The following is a 22,607-nucleotide window of genomic DNA, read 5'->3' on the forward strand; positions in this document are numbered from 1 at the left end:
TGAAGTAAACGTTGTGTATCTGCTAATGATCCCTTAATTTTCTAAGAACAATTTAGATTTCTTTTTCGTTTTCTTTTGAACATCAAAACACAGCAGTGTCTCTCACAATGAAAAAAAAAAGATAATAATAATAGTAATAAAAAATTAAAATTAAAATTAAAATTTACTCGTTTAGCGGGGATAATCCACTAACATGCCTTAAAGGTGCAGTCCGCAACTCTCAGAACCCTCCCACCCGCTGCTCTCTTGCCCTGCCTCCAAACTATCCAAAGTCCCTCCCTCAGAGGAGCTAACAAGCGTTAGTCTGACAGCAACATCATGGTAATAGTTTTATTTTTTTTTTAAGCCCAGTATGAGTTTTATCCCACATCCCAAGGCGTTCCAGTGCATCGTATACCAGTATATGTGCCAAAAACCGCTACCGCAAACCCAGGAACTGCCCCGGGCCCGCAGATGCAGCCTGGCCAGTAGAAAGAGTGGGGGCCAGGGAGCCCCAGGCCACCCCCCACGACCGAGCAACCCCCCAGACGCCCCCAAGATCCCAGGCTGAGAGGCAGCAACCGCCCCCCACACACACATCCGAGGAAGCCCCAAGCAGCCGAGCATTCCGTCCCCCCACCCACCCACACCCAAGCACCCAACCCCCGAGGGGAGGGCCCAGAGAGCCCCCCGCCCGAGACCCCAGCAGCGGAGCCAAGGCCCATGCCCAGCAGACGGCCAGAGCCGCGCCAAACGGGCAGCCGGTGGGCCCAGAGCCAGCAGGGACCAGACCCCAGGCCAGAAGGACCCGGAACGAAAGCAGCACCAAGAGCAGCGTCCCCAGGGATGGCGACCACGCCCATAGTCGCCGAGGGCACTAAGGGGATGCTGCAAGTTGCCCCGCCGGCCCCCAAGCACCCCAGAGCACGCCAGATTGCCATTCCTTGATGCCACCCGCGTGATGAGCCCTAAACAGTCGCCCCCACCCCTCCCACCAAAGGGCCCAGCCACACCGCAGAGCCCGGGCCACCCGGCGCCGCACCCACAGGCATGGTAGGGCACAGCCCGCACCACCCGCCCCGGAAGACCCCCGCCAGGACCACCACCGCAGGACAGGGAACCCACAAGGGCGAGTCCCTGGGCCAAACCCCCGTGGGGGGCGCCCCCCACCCCAGCCCACGTACAGGCCACAACCCAGCAAGACCGCACAGCCCCAGACGGTGCAAGAACAGCAGCCCAGGCCCTGCATCCCACTGGACAGTGCAAGCCACGGGTCAATGCCACCCCCCGGCGCAAGGGCGACCGGCGGCCGCCACCGCGGGAGCGAGGCATCCCAACGGCACACAACCGATGCGGAGCAACAGCCCCCCGCCAAAGGCGCAGAACCCACCCACAACATCACAGTAATTTAACATGCTCTGTTAAAAGCATATTACTGCAGAGCTTCTCTCTCTCAATGTGCACACACCTCAGCAGCAGCAACAACACAGTGTCACTTACAGCAGCTCACACGGAGGCTGCTGTGCACACATGAACACATGCACCACAGAGTTATAGTGTAACGATTACAAATCAAACATAACGTAAATCAAGCAGCATTAATTACCTTTTAAGCAGAAAAGTCGCTAATTCCATCTTCTACTCCTCAAGATCATACGCTGTAAAAAAGACGGTGCTCCAGCCCCGGGAAAGAGGCGGGGCCTGTGAGTAACAGCTGTCAGGCTGCCCATCAAACACAATTCTGGCTCTGATTGGTTCTTTTTGCTCGATCGCGGTGCATTCTGGCAATTTGCCAAAGGCTGCAGGAGCAGCAGGGGGCGGAGCTCAATGAACCTGTTTTTTTTCACAGAAACTACTAGTTTCACGTAAAGCTGTCCTTACATAGTGATAGCTTTAGTAAATATGACAAAATGTTACTTTTAAAAGAGTTGCAGACTGCACCTTAATGCACACATTAATGGATTGAGATACGCTGATAATAATAATAATAATAATAATAATAATAATAATAATAATAATAATAATAATAATAATAATAACGTCTTACATTTCAAAAGTGCATCACAAACCGTCTAATCCGCTCTAGCTTCATTGGCTACAATAGTAAACTGATCACTTCCAGGAACAATTGTGAGGCTCCATGAGCCGCCATTGCTGTAAAAAAAACGATCTATTGTAGTGAACAGAGTTGTCACAACTCTCTCTATATATATGGCTCTGATCATGGTGTTACTGTACTTGATTGGCCTGAACCCCAGAGAGAATATATAGACTATTGTCCAGAGGAAGGTAGGGTTGGGCACCATTGGGCACCGTGAGAAACCGGTTCCAAAAATGAACCGGTTTCTAACGTCTGGTTCTAGAACCGTCACGAAGATGTTTGCATTTTGATTCTTTTTTTCGATTCCTAAACGCCAGCAATAGTTTGTTTCCGTGGCTTACTCTGTTTGTTTACGTAGAGCGGAGCACAAGGGAGATATGAACTAATCACCGGTAAAAATCCCAGTAAAACTCCAGAAAACAATCACCAGTAATAAATATTATCTCCCTGGTAAAGACAGTAGCTCTAACAACAGGTAAAATGATAAACTGATGATATTACAGCCTGTGGATGCAGTTCAGGGACGCATTTACTCCGCCTCTAGGTCCTAGTGCCAGCCTGCCGGTGAAGCCTGTTCTGTGTACCGAGGTCCGTGTGTGTTTAATAAGTCCATGTGAAAGTCTGCATGTTTATGCCTCTGTCCATCCACTCTTTTCATTATATTCATGTCTTTTAAGGCTTTTATTAAATAATATCAGCTGTAGTACGGGCCGCCGCCATCTTGGATTATGTCATCACCAGCGCGTCATCGCCGCAAGTCGTGAAAGCGCAGAATGACTCAAATAACTGTAAAGAGGTCTTATATTAGTCTATTTTCTTTTTAGTGGTGTTTTTTTTGTGTCTTTAGACTCCAATTACATGTATGTATATAATATGTTCCCCACAATATAAACAGGTTCACAATATAATTATTTTTTATAGTTTCTGTTTCCACTGTATCCAGAATAATAATAATAATAATTCTTAAACAAAAACTATTGATTAATTTGTCACATGACTGTTCCAGGGTTTGAATTTGTTTTATTTAGTTTCACATCTACCTGTAGATCTATGTTTTTTTTTTTTGTTGTTTTTCTCAGAAAGTTTCACTTTTACAGTTACAGTTGGAAACCTTTGTTAATTGAATATTCTAGTTACATTACAGTAACCAAATTAAACTACATCAACTAAGTGAATTAATAAAAATAACCTGTGTGAAGGCTTTTTCAAACTAAAAAATTATCTTGTTAAATCTGTGACCTGTTGACCTGTAGAACTCAAAGAATCAGAATCGAGAATTGTTTAGAACAGGAATCAATTTTGAGAATCAGAATCGGTAAAATCCAAACGATGCCCAACCCTAGAGGAAGGTGAGAGACACCAGACCCAACAATGCAGATGACCTAAAGAATGCTATCAAAGCAACATGGGCTTCTATTACACCTGAGCAGGACCACAGGTTGATCACCTCCATGCCACGCCCATTGACGCAAAAGGAAGCCCAACCAAGTGCATAGAGATGAATATACTTTTAGGAAGCTTTACATTTTGGTTCAACATTTCCTTTTTTGATTCATTTTATGTAAGATCCTAATTTTCCGAGACACTGAATTTTGGGTTTTCATTATCTGTAACATAATCATCAAACTTTCAAGAAGGCTTGAAGTATTTCATTCTGTGTGTCATGAGCCTATATCATATATGGGATTGATTTTCTGAAATTAGGGACCAAAAATATTTGACTTTTTCATGATATTTAAATTTTTGAGATGTACCTGTATTATGTTTTTATGTGGTTTATCTAATTTGATCTGTTTAGGATTTAAATGGTGTGTGTGGTGCAGTGAGAAATGTGTGAGGTGGAAATTCATCAGAGCAAATTATATTTCATATTATAATTTGTGTCATTTAAAAGTAATAAAAAAAAGAATAATCTGTGTTTGTTCTCCAATCTCTCTTAAATATTGTCTAAATGAAGGCGTCTATGTTTCATATTGCAGCGTTATTCCCTTGTGATGCAGTAATTAGTGCTGCTACCACAGCCCTGCTTCCCCACAGGGATCATGAAAGGCTCAATTTACCTCATAAAATTCATCATTGTTGTATCTTAGCTGCCATTTGTCCAAAAGTGATGGTGATGAAACGTTTCACAGACTGAAGTGACGAGGACTTTGCATATCAATAGAGAAATTACAGTTTTATCTTTTCCGTTTCTGTGTGTGTGTGTGTGTGTGTGTGTGTGTGTGTGTGTGTGTGTGTGTGTGTGTGTGTGTGTGTGTGTGTGTGTGTGTGTGTGTGTGTGTGTGTGTGTGTGTGTGTGTGTGTGTGTGTGTGAGTTGGGAGCTTGTAAGAGGATCATGTCGCCCTCCAAATCTCCACATTATGACTTCCAGTAGCAGTGATTCCAGCTGTGTCACAGTGCTCCATGTTCGGTTGATGAAGCACATGTGTGACCCAGTCTGAGTGTGGAAACCTCACTAATTGTGGAGGAGCATAGTTTAAACGTCATTGAGGGGCGGATTCATTAAGATGTGAAATAAAGGGTGGTATCCCTTAGGGTGGTGTCCCTTAACCACGCTGTTTACTCACCTGCTGTGTGGAATTCACTAACATTGCGCCGCTAATAAGTGCGTGTGTAGACGTGGTGATCACTTAGCTGATCAGCTGATTCTGACCTGACACTCCTTGCCATCAACGCAAGGTTGAGTCAAAACATGGAGAAAAAACACTGGAGACAGCATGAGGATGTGCACACACACACCAGACTCCAGCTGTTTCTCTCTCACACACACTTTATTCTGCATTTTCTTTCAGTGGCTGTTAATATTGACTATTGACTTATTTTCTTATACTGTAAAGATTAACTGGAGCCTTTTTTCCATCTCCGTTGTGTAACGTGTCAACATTCACTGCAGCGATTACACCTGCCTGTGAGTCGTACTCTTTTCAGCGCAGAAACAGTCACCGCAAACAGTTCCAGTTTTATTAATTGCATTGCGTCCATTGCATTATGTATTTGCATTTCCTCCTCCCATTTTTTTGCTTCCCTTATGAGATCCGCCTACTCTACATATTCATCAGAGGGAAATGCACTAAATGGATTGTGGGCGTATTGTGACACGCTGAACATGCACAATCCTCATTCCTTGGGATTTTTAGCTCTTATTAGTGTGTGGAGTGATGTTTGAACACGTTTTAATACTAAATCTTTAGTCAATCCTCCCTTAAGTGTAGTTAAACTAATTGTGATGGAACGTAGTTTAAACATCACAAAGTGTAGAGGAACGTAGTTTAAACGTCACTAAGTGTAGAGGAACGTAGTTTAAACGTCACTAAGTGTAGAGGAACGTAGTTTAAACATCACTAAGTGTAGAGGAACGTAGTTTAAACGTCACTAAGTGTAGAGGAACGTAGTTTAAACATCACTAAGTGTAGAGGAACGTAGTTTAAACATCACTAAGTGTAGAGGAACGTAGTTTAAACGTCACTAAGTGTAGAGGAACGTAGTTTAAACATCACTAAGTGTAGAGGAACGTAGTTTAAACGTCACTAAGTGTAGAGGAACGTAGTTTAAACATCACTAAGTGTAGAGGAACGTAGTTTAAACGTCACTAAGTGTAGAGGAACGTAGTTTAAACATCACTAAGTGTAGAGGAACGTAGTTTAAACGTCACTAAGTGTAGAGGAACGTAGTTTAAACGTCACTAAGTGTAGAGGAACGTAGTTTAAACGTCACTAAGTGTAGAGGAACGTAGTTTAAACTTCACTAAGTGTAGAGGAACGTAGTTTAAACATCACTAAGTGTAGAGGAACGTAGTTTAAACGTCACTAAGTGTAGAGGAACGTAGTTTAAACTACTAAGTGTAGAGGAACGTAGTTTAAATGTCACTAAGTGTAGAGGAACGTAGTTTAAATGTCACTAAGTGTAGAGGAACGTAGTTTAAATGTCACTAAGTGTAGAGGAACGTAGTGTAAATGTCACTAAGTGTAGAGGAACGTAGTTTAAACATCACTAAGTGTAGAGGAACGTAGTTTAAACATCACTAAGTGTAGAGGAACGTAGTTTAAACGTCACTAAGTGTAGAGGAACGTAGTTTAAATGTCACTAAGTGTAGAGGAACGTAGTTTAAACATCACTAAGTGTAGAGGAACGTAGTTTAAACATCACTAAGTGTAGAGGAACGTAGTTTAAACATCACTAAGTGTAGAGGAACGTAGTTTAAACGTCACTAAGTGTAGAGGAACGTAGTTTAAATGTCACTAAGTGTAGAGGAACGTAGTTTAAACGTCACTAAGTGTAGAGGAACGTAGTTTAAACATCACAAAGTGTAGAGGAACGTAGTTTAAACGTCATTAAGTGTAGAGGAACGTAGTTTAAACATCACTAAGTGTAGAGGAACGTAGTTTAAACGTCACTAAGTGTAGAGGAACGTAGTTTAAACATCACTAAGTGTAGAGGAACGTAGTTTAAACGTCACTAAGTGTAGAGGAACGTAGTTTAAACATCACTAAGTGTAGAGGAACGTAGTTTAAACGTCACTAAGTGTAGAGGAACGTAGTTTAAACATCACTAAGTGTAGAGGAACGTAGTTTAAATGTCACTAAGTGTAGAGGAACGTAGTTTAAACATCACTAAGTGTAGAGGAATGTAGTGTAAACATCACTAAGTGTAGAGGAACGTAGTGTAAACATCACTAAGTGTAGAGGAACGTAGTTTAAACGTCACTAAGTGTAGAGGAACGTAGTTTAAACTACTAAGTGTAGAGGAACGTAGTTTAAATGTCACTAAGTGTAGAGGAACGTAGTTTAAATGTCACTAAGTGTAGAGGAACGTAGTTTAAACGTCACTAAGTGTAGAGGAACGTAGTGTAAACATCACTAAGTGTAGAGGAACGTAGTGTAAACATCACTAAGTGTAGAGGAACATAGTTTAAATGTCACTAAGTGTAGAGGAACGTAGTTTAAACGTCACTAAGTGTAGAGGAACGTAGTTTAAACATCACTAAGTGTAGAGGAACGTAGTTTAAACGTCACTAAGTGTAGAGGAACGTAGTTTAAACGTCACTAAGTGTAGAGGAACGTAGTTTAAACATCACTAAGTGTAGAGGAACGTAGTTTAAACGTCACTAAGTGTAGAGGAACGTAGTTTAAACATCACTAAGTGTAGAGGAACGTAGTTTAAACTACTAAGTGTAGAGGAACGTAGTTTAAACTACTAAGTGTAGAGGAACGTAGTTTAAATGTCACTAAGTGTAGAGGAACGTAGTTTAAATGTCACTAAGTGTAGAGGAACGTAGTTTAAACTACTAAGTGTAGAGGAACGTAGTTTAAATGTCACTAAGTGTAGAGGAACGTAGTTTAAATGTCACTAAGTGTAGAGGAACGTAGTTTAAACATCACTAAGTGTAGAGGAACGTAGTTTAAACTACTAAGTGTAGAGGAACGTAGTTTAAATGTCACTAAGTGTAGAGGAACGTAGTTTAAATGTCACTAAGTGTAGAGGAACGTAGTTTAAACATCACTAAGTGTAGAGGAACGTAGTTTAAACGTCACTAAGTGTAGAGGAACGTAGTTTAAACATCACTAAGTGTAGAGGAACGTAGTTTAAACGTCACTAAGTGTAGAGGAACGTAGTGTAAACGTCACTAAGTGTAGAGGAACGTAGTTTAAACGTCACTAAGTGTAGAGGAACGTAGTTTAAACGTCACTAAGTGTAGAGGAACGTAGTGTAAACGTCACTAAGTGTAGAGGAACGTAGTTTAAACGTCACTAAGTGTAGAGGAACGTAGTTTAAACGTCACTAAGTGTAGAGGAACGTAGTTTAAACGTCACTAAGTGTAGAGGAACGTAGTTTAAACATCACTAAGTGTAGAGGAACGTAGTTTAAACTACTAAGTGTAGAGGAACGTAGTTTAAACTACTAAGTGTAGAGGAACGTAGTTTAAATGTCACTAAGTGTAGAGGAACGTAGTTTAAACATCACTAAGTGTAGAGGAACGTAGTTTAAACTACTAAGTGTAGAGGAACGTAGTTTAAATGTCACTAAGTGTAGAGGAACGTAGTTTAAATGTCACTAAGTGTAGAGGAACGTAGTTTAAACATCACTAAGTGTAGAGGAACGTAGTTTAAACGTCACTAAGTGTAGAGGAACGTAGTTTAAACATCACTAAGTGTAGAGGAACGTAGTTTAAACGTCACTAAGTGTAGAGGAACGTAGTTTAAACGTCACTAAGTGTAGAGGAACGTAGTGTAAACGTCACTAAGTGTAGAGGAACGTAGTTTAAACGTCACTAAGTGTAGAGGAACGTAGTTTAAACGTCACTAAGTGTAGAGGAACGTAGTGTAAACGTCACTAAGTGTAGAGGAACGTAGTTTAAACGTCACTAAGTGTAGAGGAACGTAGTTTAAACATCACTAAGTGTAGAGGAACGTAGTTTAAACGTCACTAAGTGTAGAGGAACGTAGTTTAAACGTCACTAAGTGTAGAGGAACGTAGTTTAAACGTCACTAAGTGTAGAGGAACGTAGTTTAAACGTCACTAAGTGTAGAGGAATGTAGTTTAAACATCACTAAGTGTAGAGGAAAGTAGTTTAAACATCACTAAGTGGGTTGTCAAACTGTGTCTCATTACCAATGTGGAGCTCTGGAATCATTATTCAAATACAAACAGTCTGAAATGTGGAGCCTTCGGGCAGCTGTAGCTGCACGGTGACACCCCCCCCCCGTGTTATTTAGTGTCTCCATCTGGGTAATACATCAGTAGCCTGATTTCATTCCACACAGACGGGCCTGTTGAAATATTAGAAAGTATATTTTGTACACCATTATACCATTGATATTAGCCCGGAATCATTCCCAATCTTCTTGTATATAATACAGGCGTGGAAGCGCTCACAAGGCATTTGAGTTCTGGGGGCGGGACAAACGTGCAGAGTAACTAATTAAATGTAGACGTGATGACAATAGCGCGACAAGCATAGGTCCTTTACCTAAACATTTCCAGTTGGAAGCACGGCACAAACACATCCTTCCTCAATATAAATCAATCCCTCCAGGATTTTGTGGCCAGTTTCTGTGATTTTTGCAACCTAAAATGCCTGATTTGTCAGCAAAAGTTGCGGCATTTTGAGGCTTCATTATTTTTTTATTTTCTTTGCCTAAACTGACAAATTTACCAATAAACCTGATTGTCTTTGAATTATTTCATAACAATACAGAAAAGAGCTCAGATTCACAATAATTTAACAGACTAGTACAGTGCCCGTCGGACGTATGTATTCATATAGTGGGAGGAGCTTAGTTGGATTTTGAAGGTTGGATGTACATAGAGGTGTACATACTCTGTACTCTGTAGTGTTGTAAAGGGGTTTATTTGTGGGTGCAAAGTAAAATAGTGTGTAATTTATTTGGTTTAATTTTATGAGACATGCGCATGCTAAATGTGTTGTATTTTTTCTATATTTTTTTTCTTTGGTGTATTTTACTGTAATGTTTGTTTTTTTGAGTCATTACAGTATGTGTATTTTTGTATCTTCCTGTTGTGTTTTTGTGCATTTTTTTGTACAATGTTGTGTGATTCTGGAGTCATTTTGTGTATTTTTGGATCTTTTTTGGTTTAGTTTTGTGCATTTATGTTGTCATTTTGTGTATTTTTTGTATAAATATCTAGTTTTGCGTATTTTGAGTCATTTTAATTTTTTTGTCGTCGTTTGGGGTGTGGGTGTGTATCAGTGACTCACATCAGACCCAATCAGTGAGACTTGAGAGCTTTGCTAGTTTATCAGTGAGAGCGGCTGCTCAGATGCCCCTCCCCCTCTCGGTCTAAACTATCTTCTTCTCTCTCACTCGTGTGTTTACAGTCAGTGTCTGCTTCGCTGTGTGTGCAGCGATTGGCTCTGGCCGCACACGTGACTCTAGCCCGCTACTGTGAGGAGCTGTGCAGTGAAATAGATACAGATGGTGCGCTAGCGCCCCCTCACACACTGAGGTTAAAAGCTGAATACGTTTCACTTCTGGGTGAATATGAATGTGCCGTCCAGGCAAAATAAAATGAAAATAAACATTTTGAAATGACAAAAATACTCCAATATAACGGATGCACAAACTCGGGGTATTTGGAAGCCGTTGAAAAAGTTTCAGATCTAACAGGCACCACGCCAGAGAGATATTTACTGCACAGACACACACACGCACACAGACATTTCTTGCTTTTATTAGTAGATTTATTAGTAGACAATGATTGTTTCCATCACCAATGCAGAGAATATTACAGAGAAACAGTTTGTTTAAGTTTTTGAAACTAAAACAAAAAAATCTTAACATAAATAAATGGGTATTTCCCTGTGAGAATCTCATCAATGCACTCGTGACTTTTGCTACAAACACTTTTTCTGTAGAAGAGTCTCATGCGTTCAGTCATTTATAAATGTGTGCATGAAGATACCACCAGGGGGCGCAAGCACCAATGATATCAATCACTGCTACCGTTTTAGACGGAACCTTTAATGGAGCTCATCATATATCATAGTAGAGGTTTAATCAGGTTTTTTTTTTTTTTAAAGTCTATCTAGGGCAGCAGGAGATCATTAAACAGTTCCGCTCATGACACGTTTGCCGCAATTTGGCTAAAAAGAGTCAGTTTGGCTGTTGTGACACAGTCTGTAGCCAGACTAAATGGTGATTCCGCTCACACCGGGGGACTCCCAGCAACTGACGGCGGCTGCCGGCTTCAGAAGTTGATGTAGCTTACAAAAGGCGGATGGACTTCAGCCATGTTGTGCTATCGAATCGACCATAATTTTCTGTCAGATTGGTTTAAATTGGCAGAAATTTGCAGTGATTGGACAGAATTGCAGGGCCACGCAGAATTAGTGGGGATTGGCTGAATTTGCATTAATTATTGTGATCGCGATATTGCGATTACCTGGAAGGTCTAATAATTGTTTTTAAAGCCTATTCTTGTTGTGGTTTCAATGATATATCCAGGTGTTTATAAACAGAGCAGCAGCTTTGAACGTCTTCTCCGTGGTGGGCGCCTTGTTTGCCTGGAGATACAACGTTCTGTCTGTACGGCTCTGATTGGCTCGCTTTCTTTAGAACCAAGGACGTGAGCAGAAACGATGGCATTACCACACCCACTCTCTTACAAAAAGTAAAGAAGTGGGTGTGGTTTATCGCCAGGCTACATCGATATAAAACAAAGGGAAGAGACCTTTCTGGTTCCCTATCATTCGTTCACGTCTTATTCTCCGTGAAGATGATCTCTGATTTATTGATCTATGAGGTCTACACTATCACGCTTTTTTCACAGCATAGGGGGATCACCTTGGTGCCCAAGTGAGCACCACCAGCTCAAGTGTTATAGGGGGGTCCTGGGGCCTTTTTTATCTTTATCATGGTAGAAAAATGTATAAAATGATAATTATAACACTTACAACGAGAGAAAAACATTCAATCTTACTCCAAAACACACAAAAACGAGAACAAAAACACAAAAGCAAATGAAACGAAATGAAAATTATTCCATAAAAAAACAAAATGACTTAAAGAAAAATACAATATTACAGAAAACACACAAAAGACTACAAATATAACAGAATAATGTGAAACAACAACAATGAAAGCACATACAACAACAGAAAGACAGACTGACTCCTTTGCTTTTTCCTATGTTAATGCTCAGATTGGTCACTATTGTAAATATTTCCATGAATATTGATCATGTGACTTTTAAATCAGATCCAATCACATTTTTGTGTGTTGTGATGAAAGTTGCCCTATCTGCCCTAGGTTATTGATAAATCCAGGATGTATTTCCATACTGTCATCATGTGTTCTGCTGGAGTCCACTGGTGTGTAAAAATAAAATGAGATGTGGGATTCCCTCTGGAGCTCTGCTTTGCTCTCAGTGTGTCTCAGGAGATGCTTCCACAGGCTTTTCTTCAGGTTGGAGCACTGAGCACTAAGCACTGTGTGGGAATGATGTGGTTAGCTAGGAAAAGATGTATAGTTTCAATACCAGTGCCAGTTTGTTTTCAGCTTGGATTCATGGAACTCATATTCTCTCTCTTTTGTGTCTCATTTCTCACCTCACAGCACAGCCCAATCCGCCGAAAATTCACGAAGGATGGTGGGCGTACAAGGAGGTGGTGCAGGGGAGCTTTGTTCCAGGTGAGAAACACAAACTCTCGCTGCTTTGATGCGTGCATAAAAGTGTTCCTGCACAATGGAGACTTTTTGTTTGGTTACACACACTCAAAGTCAAAGCCGATCACATATTTGAGATGACATTGGGCTACCTTGCCATTGGCGATGGGTTTTTCTCATTTTTCCAGGACCTCTCCGCCCTCTCCTACTCAGCTTATGTCTTTTACTGATTGATTGATAGCGGCCCACACTTTCTTTCCCCACTTTCCATCTTGTGTGGGCAAGGCCAATTATTTTTCCAATATTGTGTTTTTCTGCTGACTTGTCGTTCCGTTTGTGGAAGCTTGTAGCTGGCTTTGTGCATGATTCTATATATATGGTACATATGGGTGGTAGACTTTTTATTTCTAATTATCAATCATAAAACTCCCAATGGTTTACATTTATAATTGTGCTAGCATTAGGTTGAGTGTTTGCTCAAGTTGGTGGTAAAAAAGTTATGGAAATGTGTGGAGAACATTTTCAGAACAACAGATGAGACGCCTCTGCGTCCCATTAGTTCATCAAAGCTATTATCTCTCTATGTACGTTTCCATCAGAGCTTTTATAAATGGGACTTTTTTAGTGCCTGTGTTCTTCCTGTGTTCCTCTATCTTGAAATCATGTGATTGATGATGTCACACTGCATGTAAACATCCCATTGTTTTCTATTGAAGCATTCAGACTGATTTTTACATCATTTAGCAGCTTTTTCCTTCAAGGTAAAAATGCAGATGTAAACCGGACGGTTGGGGGTTCAAATTCCACTCTATCCAAATCATTGTTGTTGAGTACTTTGGCAAGGCACTTTACCCACTTTGCCTCATAAGAATGAGTATGAATTGTGCATGAATGTTGATCTTGGTCATCATGCTATGCTTCTGTCATATGGCAGGTGTGGCTACATTGTAGCTTACCACTACCGGTATGACTGGTGTGAATGAAAAATGGTTTCTGTACATGCTTTCAGTTGAAGCCATTATTATTATTATTATTATTATTATTATTATTATTATTATTATTATTATTATTATTATTATTATTATTATTATTATTATTATTATGTTTACCAAACGAGGATAAAAACTGATCTGTGGGGTAACAGTTCCAACTCTACTGTTTGGTAGTAGACAATGAAGCAGAGAAGAAAAGCTCTGCTATTTACAATTTCAAGGGGGCGCCGTTCAGCCAATTTTGAAAAAGTAATTACAAAAATGTTTTTAAATTTGAGGTTTTGTTACCCTTAACATACATGGCAGGTTTCTTCACTTGCAAATTGTCTGACTATTCCCATTGAGACGTTTCGTTTTTTGGGGAATGGCTTTTTTAGAGTGCGTTCTCTAAAAAACCTCTCATCTTCCAGAGCATTTATGAACACATTTGGGAAGTGTGAGTTAAAAACTGTTTCATTGCTCAGTAGAGTGAAAAAAGTGCTTTTCTATCACCACCAGGGGGCAGTAAGACTTGTCGCGTGAATTGTCATGTCACTGCGTGCGGAACGTTTTTCCCGTTATGCACATGACTTTGGGATTTTGGCTGAGTTATTTGAAAAATTTCAATTTTAAAGTTGATGAAACTTTAGCACCCCCTATAGGCCTATAATTATGGTAAAAACTCACCGTTTTGAACATAAATTGTTCACAACTTGTCAAGAGCATAATGTGGAAATTATGAACGTTGTAGGAGGAGTTTGCCTTTAAAGATGGTGTGGTTTGGCCAAAAATGTAGAAAAGTGCTAAACTTGGCCCGCTAGACATTTCAGGTGAGGCCATTTTAATTCCAGGTGACCCCACATGGGGTCACAACCCCAAGGTTGAAAAACCCTGGTCTAGCGAGTGAAGCAAACTGACACGTCTATTTCTTATTCTTATGTGATTTCAACATAACCCTCCCACGTTCCATAAAGCATTTAAAGCAAGTGTAAAATGAACAACAGAAGTTGACTCTATTAAACCTATTTAAAAGGTTTTATATAATTTTAGGAAGTTTAATAATCTGTAAAGTCACATAAACAGGGAAATAAACTCTCAAACAGAATTGAGGACATCTCAGTCCCTACAGTAGTATTAACAGATGAAGTATTGTAATGTATTTACTAAGAACTGATACTTAAAGTTTAAAGAGGTTTCCAAAGCCATGAGGTAAGGTTTCCTATAAAACCATGTGCTAAAAGACTCCAAACCTGTACTTTCACGAGTGCAGCGTTTGTTTAAAGTCTTCATCAAAAGGACAGTTTTCTTCTGTCTCTGCACATATAGCAGAATAATCCACTCAGCGTGTTTTCTAACATTAAAAACGCTGTAACGGCTGCTCTGGAGCACGTGTCTGTAGATTCTGCACATGATGAAGGTTTTGGATGCAGTCCTTATGTTGTGGGCGGACAGATTGTGACACTCCATGAGTTGTAGTGAGGGCAAAGATAGCTTTGAGCTATGACTGCTTTTAATATGTAGTTTTCTTATTATTTAATAATGCTCTGCTTTTCATTTTATAAATGAATTCAAATGGTGAGAAAACAGCAAAATGCTTACTCAGCTAAGAGTGACCGTTACATTAGCAAACAGAATAAATAGATAATCAAATGTATTACAGGGTTCTCACCAGGAGTCACGTGACCACATTTTGTGAAATAAAGCTAAAGTTTGTATTTTATTTATTTGTTATCTTTGTTCCAGCCTTACTTTAAAACTAAAAGTTATTTGTTGAATTGGTGAATTTGATGATAAATGTAGTTATAGAGTTAGTCATGCTTGGTTTAGGTCCTCCTGTAATAAATACTGTAGAGAGAATAAATAACATCTTATTAACATAAACTATTTTCAAATTTAAATGAGGTATTATGTGGGACCCACAGTAATTTTGGGACTGTTATGGACACAAACCAAAAAACAACCCATGTACGCCGAGAAGTCGTTTTTGTGTCCAAGTTTTCAACAATTAAAATGGACTCAACCTTACGGTCATCAGCGCTGGTGAGAACCCTGACTTATGTAATACGTTGTAATTACATGCATTTTTAAAAGCTGTAATTACTGTGCCAGTAGCTGTGTTTCCATTATGCTTGGAAATGTTTAAAATCTAAATATGTCAATAAAAACTGGTAATGGAAACAACTGAATTAAAAAAAAAAAAAAACACACAAATATTGCTCTAAAGGTTTTACGCTTTCATGAGGAGGAATTTCAGACTTTTCGACATTGAAATGTGTCACAAAAGCGCCATCGAAACATTTTTTCCACAAATACACGTCACAGAATGTGACGTACCTGGTCACATGACACTGTACGTGTAAATAGAAGAAGAGACCCAGATATTTCTTATTATTAGACTTAAAAATTATTATTGCGACATTAGACGTGAAACAACAAAGGAATACAGAGTGTTCTAAGGAGGTTGTGAGCGTTCAACTTCCTGCAGCGAAGTTTCGCGGGATGAGATTTCACGTGAGTTACGAGTCTCCCAAACAACAGAAACACGTTCAAATCTAGGGCTGAACCATTTTGGAAAATAATCTAATTGTGATTTTTTCCTCAACGGTGCGATTGCAATTTAATATGCAATTATTTTTTCAAGAGCCTCTTGTCATGAATTTTTCAATAAATCAATGTTTCATAATAAACAATTTCAGATTCATTTAAAGGGGACATATCATGGTTTTAAATCCTTCCTTTTTACAAATAAATCACACAGTTGTGGTCTATATAAAGCAGAACTGCAATGCTTGGGTCTGAATTCCTCATTATTATAGCTCCACCCCTTTTCTACCCCTTTTCTGATGTGCTTCTGAGAGCAACTCGTTTTGGTGCGGTCTCTTTAAATGCAAATGAAACACTTCATAACCCGCCCCCTCTTCAGGTGACACTCGGTTCAACTCCACCCTGCTCGGCCATTTTTGTAGTTTGATAGAAGAGATACGGCTATGTAGCGGTGCATAAACTTTTTATTCAGAGGTTATTTATAAAATGTCAACAACGTTAGACTTGTCCATCCAGCCTTACATGTTCCAGCCAGAGTCTGACCCAGTGGAGCGAGATGAAAATGAAGATGATGAACCTGCAGAACCCTAACAAGTGAGCTAACACAAGCCCCGAGCTAACGCTAGCGCCAAGCTAACGTCACAAAATGCATTTTAATACAGTCTTTTCAAAGACAAAAACGACAAAATGAAATGACTAATGAAAACTTTAGACTTAAATTAAACCACGTAGGCCATATTATCAAGGATCTAAAACGAGCACACAGCGCTAACATATGAAGACGGTGCAACTGCTAATGCTAACAAAACAATGACAGGGACGTCTTATCATCACACTTTTTAGCGTTATTTACAGTTTACCGAAGTGCTCTGTTCATCGTCTCCAAAGATAGAAGGAATTGAACCCTCAACCAGACAAAGTCTTTCTGTAAATCCTTCTTTATACTGGTGGAGGTTGATGAAGCAGTCATCATTGAAGTGCTTCACACACACTAAAATGACCTTATCCACAGATGTGGTACATTTCTATAAAAAATAAAACTCAACCAGACACTTTGAAAAGGTTCTGATGCTGGGAGACGTTGTAATGAAGCGTGTGGGTTACTACATCCAACAACCCAACATTTAGACTTATCCTCTCGTAACTTCTGCATCCTGGAGCTTGGACTACAAAATAAAAGCCAGAAATAAAAATGGCGGATTGCTCGAAGTGTTGGACCTGGAGTTGATGTCCTAATTTGGCAGTTCTGCTGCAAATACTGTGACGTTATTGTTCAAAAAACATAATAGAGAATAGAAAAATCGAAACAGATTGAAAAATATGACCAAAACAGAATATAAAGATATCTACAGAGCACCTGAAGAGACTAATTTGAACTTTTCTGTACTTCTAAACACTCTAAGTATACAACACGATGCATTTAAGGGCTAAAAAAGTGGATTTAGCATGATATGTCCCCTTTAAATTTAATAAATATGAAATGTAGATTTTAAAGCACAGATTACAACAATAAAGCAAACAAATCTGTGGCTTTACCTCTTCAACATGACGGATGGGTATACTACTGTAGTACTACTACACCGGCACTTTATCAATACCTTCAAAATAATAAAAAACAAATAATGAACATCAATCTGTTTATTTTATCAATCTGTTTATGTTTAACAATAAATAAAATAAATGAAAAATACAAAATAAATATTTCTAAATAAAACACTATAAATGTATAAATAAAACAGTAAAAATGATATGTATATATATATATACATATATATATTAACAAAACGCTAAACCAACTATCTAAACAATATACAAATATTCAAATCAAGCATATCATTAGTGAGGTGTTCCTCTGATGCTGTTGCTGCACTGGTTCATGTCAACGAGGCTAACTATGTTTAATTTCTCCTGTTTTGTCATATTAACTCGCGTTTTAGCTGTAAGATAAAATATGATCGAAAGTCACTACTCCAACTAAACGTTGCCGGCAGCCGAGGCACGGTAGTAGCCGATGTGCGGCCACAGACTGCAGAAGCACGGAGGACTATCGGCTAGGCTAAAGGCTAAGCTGTAGAAAACCCCGCACAACTCATCTGGTTCTGCAGCGACACACACACTTTTCTGACTGAAAATCACCGCTTAAATATCTGTTTTACTGTAGTGTGCAGTTTTTTGGCTAAAAACTATAATAAATGTGTAGATAGCGTCTACAGACACGCCTACTCATGAAGCGAGGCTAACACTGTCTACAGTAGCCCCTCCCATCAGTCAGCTCTGCATGTGGGTTCTTAAGGAGGACTGACAGGCAGCACGGCAGGATCAATGCTTGTCTGAGGCTTGAGGATTAATGCTAAGGGTGTAGCTTGTTGGTCAAAAAAAAAAAAAGTGCAGCCTTTGCGATTAGAAAATCGCATTTTATGTTATTGCGAGAATATCGCAAATGCGATTAATCGTTCAGCCTTATTCAAAGCACAATTATACTTTGTCAACATTTAGAAATATCGCTTTTATTTTGAAAAAAAAACCCAGTGTCACAGTTATTTGTAGTGAAGGTATCTGACTCATTATTTTAGTTCTCATTTAAAAACCTTTCCATGTTTTCAAATTACACAACGACATGTGGGTTTGTGTGTCCGTGCTGAGGACAAACTGCGCGTGTGCGTGTGTGTGTGTGCGTGTGCGTGTGTGTGTGTGTGTCACGTTCTCACAGCCGATGCATGGTTCTTAAATAAGGGATAAAGATTAATGGCGCTGTGAGCTGTCAGGGCTGAGCTTTTTAGACCCAAAGCCCAGATTCAGCGAAGATGATGATGATGATGAAGATGATGGCGTGTTTTCCAAAGCAAACACAGATACTACAGCTTCTCCAACACATCCTCACACATAAATAAGTGCTTGTTTGTCCTTCCCTCTGGCTCCATGGTTTCACCATGCTGCAGCGTGTACGGTCGTCCTCATCCTCACTCCTCCAGTGGCTTTGCTAACCGCTGTACAGCAGCTGGAGCGGCTAAACGTTGTTCATGATCCTTCTGAGTGTGTTCCACACATTTCCCAACCCTTGTTAACTTGTTCTATTGCCGCAGGATTTCACTGCAACGACTGGGAAAAAAAGATTTTCACTGCAAATCAGGCCTGGTTTAATGATGCAGGCAGTAGTCAGTAAAGTGATATTGATGGAGCAAAATTTTACTGCCTGGTCACTGAAGACTTTTTTAAAAATCCTTCTTCTGTCTGTGGAAGAGAATCAGATGTGATAAGCTCTCTGGGGGCTTGTCACAGTACTCACACACTCCCTTAAAGCACTAATCTATTAGCAGACTTGTTATATAACTTTCCTCCACCACCCACACTTTACTGTATCATGTCAGCACATTCTGCCTGAATAATTCCTAATGGTTTCTAACAAACACTGGGATTTGGTGATTTGATTGGCAGCTCAAGTAATGCTGTTGAGATTGAAATGGAAATGTTTCCCTGCTGTGGTATAGTGCTGGTGTGTGTGTGTGTGTGTGTGTGTGTGCGTGGTGCGTGCGTGTCGGTACTTTGGTAACTAAGTAACTGAGTGGGTCCATTGGCGTCGTTACACACCTCAAACACACAAAATGACTCCATAAACATATAGAAATACGCATTATTATTATTCATTGGTGTTGATCTGCCCTCCATCCAAGACTTATACCTGTCCAGGGTCAGGAAACGGGCAGGTAGCATCACTGCAGACCCCTCCCACCCTGCACACAATCTGTTTAAACTCCTCCCCTCAGGCAGACGCTACAGATCACTGTACGCCAAAACTACCCGCCATAAAAACAGTTTCTGCCCCCAGGCTGTCACTGTGATCAACACTAAACAGTCATAGAGTGTCAGACCTGTTTCTGTTACTGTGAAATAACCTGGAACTAAACATATCAACCCTGGATTAACCTGTCACTGTGAATGTTCATGGACATAATATTTTCATTTAAATGTTCACCTGCACTACTCATCAATGCACTACTGCACTATTATCTTATTATTATTATTATTGTATTCTTATTTTATTTCATTATTATTATTATTATTATTATTATTATTATTATTATTATTATTATTACTATTATTACTATTATTATTATCTTGTTATTTTTATTTAGTTTGCACATATTAGTCTAACTACTCTTATATTTATGTTTATACTTCTTTTTTCATTTATTTTTCTTTATTTTCTTTATTTTTCTTTATTCTAGTTGATTGTTATTATTTAATGTTATACTACCTGAGAGAGCACAGGTCACCAAAAGAAATTCCTCGTGTGTATTCATTCACCCCTGGCCAATAAAGTTGATTCTGATTCTGATTCTGATTATGAAAAAAAAAACATACGAACAGAACACACAAAATGACTTCATAAACATTAAAAAAAAAACAATACAAATAAAAAATATACAAAACAACAACAAATACACAAATTGACAGAAAAACACACAAAATGACTCCAAAAAACATATAGAAATACACCAAATCACTCCATAAACATACAAAAATATGCAATATGATAGAAAAACACAAAAAATATAATACAAAAACATAAAATAATTCAACAAAAACTCACAGAATGATAGAAAAACATTTTCAAGATAAACTAACTCTAAATCTGAACATTTGACCTGATGGTGGCGCTGCAGGAAAGGTCAAAGATCATATCATCACCACAACCAGTCAGGTTCACACTCTCGTGCAGGGATTCTCAAACTTTTCTGGATCTAGTTCCCCTTTTTCTTTTTTCTACAACATTTTGCTTAGAAAACTATTTAAAAACATCTATGGATCATAACGATGGAATGAATTATTGATAACACACATTTTAAAGAATCTCATTTTGTAAATAAGTGGAATCAAACTGTATTTAGTAGACTTTTTTCTAGAATTAGTGAACATATATAAATACAGTTGTTTTCTTATCATTTCTGGTCATATTTTTTAATTTTTTTTAATTATGAATTTATTTGATAGGGACAAGTGTGAACAATCAACATGTACCACTCTACAACATTTATAGTCGAGGCTAATTTGCAATGTCCGTCCTAGAAGGGCTTTTCAAATACAGAAAATACATTTACAGTAACAATAATTCTGACATTATACAAAGGAAGTGCATTTGAGTGCAATCTAAAAATGATTTTTAAAAGTCCTGGTTCAGCTCAGGAGACGAGGAGTTCCAGAGTTTAGCGCTGTGGACAGTAAAGGCTGACTGTCCAAAGGTCTCTTATCTAAGGAGCACTTTCACATTTCCATTAGCAGCTTCTCCTGTGATGAGCCCACAGATCCAAGTGGGACTATGAGCCGTCTGGTTGTACAAACATTTATACATTCACTTTAAATTACAACATTTTATAAAATTTTCAAAGTTAAAGCTGATATCCGGAGTTTCTGAAAAACGTCTCGATGTCCCGCCCTAAACAGTCTCACTTCCTCCCACTGCCTCTGCAATCTACTAGAAGCCACGCCTCTACTTTTCTGCACGTGCATCGCGGAACATAATAAGGTCACATTGATATACAGTATGTCTATGGGTCAGGTAAGAGTGTAAATCATATTTACCTGTTTGCTGTTGTTTCCATGCACAGTTCCTCATTCACTTTGATTGACAGTCTCAAAAACAGGAGGTGGAAGCCTATTGGCTGGGCGATCACAGCGTTCGTTTCCATTTGTATAGGGGTCTATAGGACGAAGGCGGGACTTGTATACATTAATGTATATGAATGACTATCGGTAATAGACCATAGTAAAAGACTAGTTAGGGATTTCTTTGCATTTCAAAAGAATCAAACATAAACATAGATTTCTCAGAAACTCAGGATATCAGCTTTAAGGAAGTTTAACCTCTTTAACACTCCTCATTGGTGCGTTCTGACACATGTGTTATCGAGTATTTTTCATGCTCATTTGTAAACCAGTGTTAAAGGCCTGGTTGTTGCGGTAGTTGTCTGTGACCAGGAGGTTAAACAATAACTGAGATGAGAGAAAATCACTGCATGTATAAATACATTTGCTGCATGAAATTAATAATAATAATAATAATAATAATAATAATAATAATAATAAACAGTACTGTGTGATTCTAAAGCTGTACAAGTTTTTTTTTTTTTACTGTTCTTGTGTTTGTTTGTTTTTTACATGATTTTCAAACAATAAATGGGAGTCCAAGATTAGGCCCAGATATTTAATTTCTTTGACCTGGACAATGTCTTGACCATTAATTGTCAGATGTAGTTCTTCCAGAGGATGTGATCTGGAAGCCCAACAAACTGACACTCTCTTCCTCACATTCAGGGTTAGTCATGAGTTATGAAACCATAATGACACAGAATGAAGGTGTTGCTGCAGCTGTGCAGTAATGGTTTCAACACTCACATAGACAACTGCATCATCTGCATACAAACCAGCACCCAGACAGATGTTTGGTAAATCATTAATGTACAGTGTAAAGAGGAGAGGTCCAAGTATTGATCCCTGTGGAACACCTGTTTTCAAGGATGACTTATTTTAAATTACACATATCACGCCTGGGGTGGGACCAAGACTGACACTTTATTTATTAATTTTCCACTTCTCTCTCTCTCTAAAGAACCACCTGTAGTGCCATTGCGTACCCCTAGGGGTACACGTACCCCCATTTGAAAAACACTGCTCTAGTGGTCATTAATATTGTCAGTTTTCCTCCAAGTCTTCTCAAAATTACAAGTTAAGATACAAATAATTCTAATTTAAAAGTTTATCAATCATTATTGAGGGCGTATTTATGAATACATCAAATAAACAAAGTGTCTGACACAAAAACTTGGTCAACAATTTTCCAAAAATCATTTTCTGGGGGCAAATATCCCTGGAGGGTTGTGTGTGTGTGT

At 39.1% G+C, this 22,607-nt stretch overlaps 1 protein-coding gene across 1 annotated transcript in view; it reads left to right on the top strand.

Moving 5' to 3' along the window:
- The window catches only part of ca10a (carbonic anhydrase Xa), a 387,959-nt gene that overhangs the window by 55,125 nt on the left and 310,227 nt on the right, over positions 1–22,607 (top strand). The window contains exon 2 of the mRNA XM_028476950.1: positions 12,155–12,229. Coding sequence (XP_028332751.1) covers positions 12,155–12,229 — 75 coding nt within the window. The remainder of the gene's footprint in view (positions 1–12,154; positions 12,230–22,607) is intronic.

The sequence above is a fragment of the Gouania willdenowi genome, chromosome 19 (genome assembly GCF_900634775.1).
Source record: "Gouania willdenowi chromosome 19, fGouWil2.1, whole genome shotgun sequence".
Classification (NCBI taxonomy): Eukaryota; Metazoa; Chordata; class Actinopteri; order Blenniiformes; family Gobiesocidae; genus Gouania; species Gouania willdenowi.